The following is a 7,739-nucleotide window of genomic DNA, read 5'->3' as shown; positions in this document are numbered from 1 at the left end:
AAAAAGTTTACTAGGAAAGGACACAAAGGAAATTTGTGGGAATATGGAAATGCTTATTGTCTTTACAGTGAAAGCAATGATTAGGGAAGTATATATTTTAAAAATTCACTAAAATATTTTAAAGGTTCCACTTATTGTATGCAAATATTGCTTCAATCTGCAATCCAGCCTTGACCTATATTAGTCCACAAATGAATACTTTGGCCACCTGATGTGAAGAGCTGACTCATTTGGAAAGACCCTGATGCTAAGAAGGATTGAGGGCAGGAGGAAAAGGGGACAACAGAGGACGAGATGGTTGGATGGCATCACCGACTCAATGTACATGGGTTTGGGTGGACTCCAGGAGTTGGTGATGGACAGGGAGGCCTGGCATGCTGCGGTTCATGGGGTTGCAAAGAGTCAGACACGACTGAACGACTGAACTGAATTGAATAATTATTTAAAGGAAAAGCAGAATTGCATTCTTGAGTGTATGCAGAAAGATACTCTTATACACGTGACTTGAAGGAACATACTAATTATTAGTATTAGTACATTATAGTTCTAAGTACGAATCTCAGTACCTCAAAGAAATTTTTACTTTGATCCATTTTTCTGGACAATGTGCAGAAATACTTTCAAAAAATTTCTTGTAATATTTTTATATTATAGAAAATATAAAAATGCTAAAATGATTAAAGGTAATTAGAAACAGCATAATTATCTACAGAGTGATATTTTACAACGGTAAAACTTGAAACAGCATTTATTTACAACAGTGATAAATTTGAATTTAAATGCTGTTGTTACAGTAATACAGTGGACTGAAATTAAATAGATTTAAAATAATGCATGCAAATAATTATTGATAAATTATTTAGGCTCACACATAATAGGCTCACACACATCTAAGTGTAAAATTGTTGTTGTTTAGTCACTCTGTTGTGGCCAACTCTTTGCAACCCATGGACTGTAGCTCACCAGGTTCCTCAGTCCATGGGATTTCCCAAGCAGTAGTACTGGAGTGGGTTGCCATTTCCTTCTCCAGGGGATTTCTCCAAACCAGGGATTGAACCTATGACTCCGGCATTGCAGGTTCATTCTTTACCACTGAGCCACCTGGGAAGCCCAAGTGTAAAATAACTGTGACAATCTGAGTACCACAGTATGGAAGTATTTTTCAGTAATGTTTATGCATTTCTAATTATTACATGTGATACACATGGATAGATCTGCAGGAGGAAAAGTATGGAAGGACATGCTCCAAAATTACCTATTATCTCTATTTTAAGTCTTCCTTTATTCTTTTTCACTTTAATTTCTTATTGTCATATGTCTCATCAAATGTCTTAATATATAATATATTCATTTTATAACAAATAGAAAAAGGAGAGAGAGAGATATATCATCTTTACCTTACACAATAGTTAGTTAAAAGAAACTGGACTATGTTTTGTTTTTAATTAAAGTCAGTTGTCCTCCCAGTCCCTAGAGTGATTCTGTTGCTTTCCCTGTCTCTAAAGGTCATTTTCCCTCTGTTATTATATTAGTTTGTCTTGTTTCAATTACCCAAAGGTTAATTGATACAAGATGATTACACAGATGCTAAATTAGTAGTTTTTGATCCTGATTCACCAAGGGCTCTCTTATTTATTAATTTTGTTGCAGATTCAGCAAATGAAATAAATATAATATTAAGAGAAAATCCTCTCTCTCTAAGCATAATAGTTCAGAACATCAGCTTGTCCAAAACTAGTAGGTGTTCCTTTGAGCCTGCTTTTCCTCTCAATTATTGAAACTTTTTCTTTTTTCTTTTAAAGCTATTTCCTAGATTTGTCTTAGCACCAAATCTATTGTGAGGAAGTTGACATATTTGAAGACAAAAAGTTTTAAGGAAATTATGCATTCCCAAGCTGCTGTTACTCTAGGAGTGACCATATTCAATCAGTGTTGTTGTTGTTGTTGTTCAGTCACCAAGTGGTGTCTGATTCTTCTTGACCCCACAGACTGCAGCATGCCAGCCTTCCTTGTTCCTCACCATCTCCCAGAGTCTGCCCAAGTTTATGTCCATTGAATTGGGGAAGCCATCCAACCATCTCACCCTCTATCGCCCATTCAATCATTAGTAACCAGAAATTCTCATGCTTCTAATACTATTTGCATTATAGTCATTTTCAAGTGGTAGCTATAAGAATGATTAACTGCAAGAATGTAAGTATTATAAATTCTGCATTTCAGTTACATTTTTTGATACTTGGGTAATATTTGCCTTTAGTAAGTTAATCTTTCCTGATTGTACAAAATTTATCAGTGGAAATTCTAATGCGGGTATCCATTAAACATCATTTTCAGAGCACTTTAATCTTAGACAGTATATAGTTATTGATAAGATTATTTTGAGCTACAAAAAAATAAGAGATCTTCTAAAAATAACATAATTTATATGTGACAAATTAATACACGTGGAAACTAAAAACTGAAAACAAGTGGCTGAGTATGTGCTTGTCCCACAAAATTCAAGACTGGGGACAGAGATGGAAGTGGGAAATATTGGTTTGGTTATTAAAAAATAGGAAGAGAGTGTGAAAAATCAAGAGTTTCATTTTGGATGTTTTATATTTGCAGTGAATTTGGGTATATAACTGAAGATCAATCATTTTGGAGATTAGAAGTTCAAGAAAATACCCCAAAAGAGTACATATGTTAAGTAAAGCTTTAGGTAAAAACTTGCAATGAGTAGTAAGTAAATCAAAGAGATCTAATGTATATATTACAGTAATTGTAGATAGTAATATTATATTATAATTATGTAAGGTGATAATTATCCACTACATGAGCAATCACGTTGCAATTATAAATGTATCAAAGTAATACCTTATATACTTTAAATTTATATAATGTTATATGTCAAGTTTATTAAATTTAACAAATTCAGGAAAATGGTAAAGAAATGCTAAGAACTATCAACATAGAATTCAGGGGGAAAAAAGAAGTGTCTAGATATTAGAAAGCCAAATGATGACAGGAAAACGTGATATTAAAGTAAGTTATGAGAGAATTCTATGACTATTGTATGGTTAAAACTAGACTTTCCTATGAATTTTCCTGAACTCTATTAGTCAAAAGAAGGTGTTTGATGAACTTTGGCATAAATTTTTTCATTAGATTTATGTTTCATTAGAAAATGTGATTACAATGTATTGATGATTGAATGTATGGTCTGTGTCTAAAATGAAAATCATTGTGGACCAGGTCATTGAAATAGTTAAAATTTGTTTATTACTCATTATCAGCCAGGCACTTTTTATAAGTACTCTAAATATTAACTTATTTAATTTTTCAACATTATATATATATATATTAAGGATAATAATATTATTTCCACTTTGTAAATGGCATAACTGAGTCACAGTGAAAGCAAGCTAATCTTGAAAAATATGCCTAATAATTTAACCTGAATTTTTTGTAGTTAGTAATACTAATAATAATATTTTGTAATGTGTCTCAACCTTAACTAAATGGATTGAAAACTAAGAAAAATTGTAATGATCTTTTACTCCCCTATATATTTATACCCAACATATATTGTTATTCTACATCATGTATTTGTCATCAAAATATTCCTTGTCTTCTGTACCACAGTAGGAAATTAGTGTTTTTAAACAGAAAATTATGAGATAGATTCAGGGGCATAGGTGAGTAAGACAGAATTTGTTTAAAGGCAACATAGACTTTTATGTTGCAATCCTAGCGCTCAGCATCTTCAGTATTGGACATGGAATGCATTTAGTGAGACAAACTATTTGTGATCAACTGTGTCAATAACAAAATTTTAAGGAAACACATGAAGGTAAAAATGAAAGTTTGGAATTCAGTTTTAGGAATGAGTCTGGGAGGAAGAAAGAACTCTTACTCTGACAAAACATTAGCAGCTAAATCCAATATAAGGGAAAATCAAATCCAAGATAAAGATAAAATGTAAAGTGGAAACAAAACATAAAATGTAATGAGGAAGAAGCACCAATAATATTTCATAGCATGATATATATAAAGCAATTCTGATTTTTTAATCTCCCCTGAAATGATCAATAATACACAATTGTGGAGCCTAGGATACCAGTGTACTGAAAATATTTCTGAACAAAATTTTTTAATGCCTGTGAGTTTGTTTGCATTGTTTTGCCTCCATTAATAACCACTCTATGCATATCAAATATTTCTGAATCGTAAATGCAGATTGAATAAAAGTCAGGATTCAGTGATGAGAAACCACACAGTAACAACTTTTACCCTGCTGGGACTGACTGATGATCCACAACTGAAGATTGTGATTTTCATCTTTTTATTTCTCACCTACATGTTGAGTGTAACTGGGAACCTGACAATCATCTCCCTCAGCTTCATAGACTCTCACCTGAAAACTGCCATGTACTTTTTCCTACAAAATTTCTCCTTCTTAGAAATCTCATTTACATCTGCTTGTATTCCCAGATATTTGTATAATATATCAACAGGTGACAAAACAATAGCATATAATAACTGTATCAGTCAAATATTTTTTGCTGATCTTTTTGGTGTAACTGAGTTTTTTCTCCTGGCTACCATGTCCTATGATCGATACGTGGCCATCTGCAAACCCCTGCATTATATGACTATCATGAACAACATGGTCTGTAGAAGACTCATCCTTTGTTGCTGGATGGCTGGCTTGTTAATCATAATCCCTCCACTTAGCCTGGGCCTGCATCTAGAATTCTGTGACTCCAATGTTATTGACCATTTTTTCTGTGATGCAGTCCCCCTTCTAAAAATCTCATGCTCAGAAACGTGGCTTATAGAGCAAATGATCATAGTCTGTGCAGTGTTGACCTTTATCATGACCCTCTTGTGTGTTATTCTGTCGTATGTATACATCATCAAGACCATTTTACAATTCCCTTCTGCCCAGCAAAGGAAAAAGGCATTTTCCACATGTTCTTCCCATTCGATTGTGGTCTCCATCACCTATGGAAGCTGTATTTTCATCTATGTTAAGCCTTCAGCAAAGGAATCAGCAGGTATTAATAAGGGTGTGGCAATGCTCACTACTTCAATTGCTCCTATGCTGAACCCCTTCATTTACACCTTGAGAAACAAGCAAGTTAAACAAGCCTTTGGTGATGCAATCAAAAGAATTGCATTATTCTCAAAGATCTAATGGAATTTGCTAATGTAAAGGAATCAATTTTTCATGAAAAGATCATTTGTTCCTAAGTATGTATCTTTAAGCTTTCAGTCATTTCTTTCCTGGTATGGAAACTGTTTCAGGCAGCTCTCTTAAAAAGACAGTAAGAATTAACCTCCAATTAAAATAAATAAATTTATATTTTAAAAAAAGTAAGAAGAATGACATTACACACTAACAAGAGTTTACCAAAGGGCTAACAATGAAATGAAAGAAGGAAAACCTACAAGTTCACTGTACATTTTGAACAGGGTAATTGTGTGATTGCCTTTTCCTTTTTTAGATTTCAAGAGTGTTTTTTGATGTCAGGCACCATTTCAAGTATTAGAAACAGAATAGAAAACCTAAAAATGTATTGCCTTTACATTTCTTATCGTTAAGAAGAGATATATGACCACGACATTTGAAAAAACATAACCATCACAAGGAGCAACAATAAAAATAATATTTTTAAGTTAAGGAAAGAAACTATTACAAATGATTGTATCTCTCTTTAACAAGTGGTGCTGGGGAAACTGGTCAACCACTTGTAAAAGAATGAAACTAGAACACTTTCTAACACCATACACAAAAATAAACTCAAAATGGATTAAAGATCTAAACATAAGACCAGAAACTATAAAACTCCTAGAGGAGAACATAGGCAAAACACTCTCTGACATATATCACAGCAGGATCCTCTATGACCTACCTTCCAGAATATCGGAAATAAAAGCAAAAATAAACAAATGGGACCTAATTAACCTTAAAAGCTTCTGTACATCAAAGGAAACTATCAGCAAGGTGAAAAGACAGCCTTCAGAATGGGAGAAAATAATAGGAAATGAAGCAACTGACAAACAACTCATCTCAAAAATATACAAGCAACTCCTCCAGCTCAACTCCAGAAAAATAAATGACCCAATCAAAAAATGGGCCAAAGAACTAAATAGATATTTCTCCAAAGAAGACATACAGATGGCTAACAAACACATGAAAAGATTCTCAACATCACTCATTATCAGAGAAATGCAAATCAAGACCACTATGAGGTACCATTTCACACCAGTCAGAATGGCTGCGATCCAAAAGTCTACAAATAATAAATGTTGGAGAGGGTGTGGAGGAAAGGGAAGCCTTTTACACTGTTGGTGGGAATGCAAACTAGTACAGCCACTATGGAGAACAGTGTGGAGATTCCTTAAAAAACTGGAAATAGAACTGCCTTATGATCCAGCAATCCCACTGCTGGGCATACACACTGAGGAAACCAGAAGGGAAAGAGACACGTGTACCCCAGTGTTCATCGCAGCACTGTTTATAATAGCCAGGACATGGAAGCAACCTAGATGTCCATCAGCAGATGAATGGATAAGAAAGCTGTGGTACATATACACAATGGAGTATTACTCAGCCATTAAAAAGAATTCGTTTGAATCAGTTCTAATGAGGTGGATGAAACTGGAGCCTATTATACAGAGTGAAGTAAGCCAGAAGGAAAAACACCAATCCAGTATACTAACGCATATATATGGAATTTAGAAAGATGATAACAATAACCCTGTGTACGAGACAGCAAAAGAGACGCTGATGTATGAAAGAGTCTTATGGACTCTGTGGGAGAGGGAGAGGGTGGGAAGATTTGGGAGAATGGCATTGAAACATGTAAAATATCATGTATGAAACGAGATGCCAGTCCAGGTTCAATGCACGATACTGGATGCTTGGGGCTAGTGCACTGGGACGACCCAGAGGGATGGTATGGGGAGGGAGGAGGGAGGAGGGTTCAGGATGGGGAGCACATGTATACCTGTGATGGATTCATTTTGATATTTGGCAAAACAAATACAATTATGTAAAGTTTAAAAATAAAATTAAATTAAAAAAAAATAGTCTCTTACAATATTGAACACTCTAAAAATTCCAGACTTACAGATCAATTTAAACAGAAAACATGTGAAATTAAGGTGCTAACAATTTTTCCATGTGAGTTTTTGAGGAAAACAATTATTTATGTATTAGGTGGGCCAAAAGTTCATTCAGGTTTTTCCATAACATCTTACTGAAAACTCTGAATGAACTTTTGGGTCAATCCAATACATCAGTATTTGTTTCTACACATCCACTTGTAACAGTATGCATTAGCTGGTAAGAAAATGATTAGAAGAGGGGTTTCCCTGTATTTTCATCTTTGTCAAATAGTCAGTAAAAGAATCAATGGCTATTAAAAAGTTATGACAGTGCTCACTGCCTCCTATGCTGAATCTCTTCATTTTGCTTACTTAAAAAGATTGCCAATTACTTCTCCAGGAAAAAAAAAATTGTTTATTCAAGATCAAAAAGAACTGTGATTTGTGTTCTGCAACTATGGTGAGCCATATAGAAGTTCTCACACAAGAATGGGGACTCTTAAAGAGGGGAAAAGAAGTTGGGAGGGCTGTAGTAAACAAAGAGTATAAGACTTTGCATTGGCTGAGTTGTGACAGTCTCTCATAGGCTGAACTCTTGCCACGGAAAAAGAGGAAGTCTTTCTTCTTCCTGTTGGGCTCTGCTG

General features: G+C 34.3%; 1 protein-coding gene across 1 annotated transcript; it reads left to right on the top strand.

The window, feature by feature from the left end:
* The first annotated feature begins 4,243 nt into the window (after nt 1-4,243).
* LOC133248860 (olfactory receptor 6C2-like) lies at nt 4,244-5,417 on the top strand. Its single transcript, XM_061419147.1, has 2 exons — nt 4,244-5,163; nt 5,408-5,417. Exons 1-2 carry the CDS (start codon nt 4,244-4,246, stop codon nt 5,415-5,417), a joined length of 930 nt encoding a protein of 309 aa, XP_061275131.1.
* Nucleotides 5,418-7,739: the final 2,322 nt, after the last annotated feature.

This window comes from Bos javanicus, chromosome 5 (genome assembly GCF_032452875.1).
Source record: "Bos javanicus breed banteng chromosome 5, ARS-OSU_banteng_1.0, whole genome shotgun sequence".
NCBI classification, from domain to species: Eukaryota; Metazoa; Chordata; class Mammalia; order Artiodactyla; family Bovidae; genus Bos; species Bos javanicus.
This window is presented reverse-complemented; position numbering and strand designations above follow the sequence as displayed.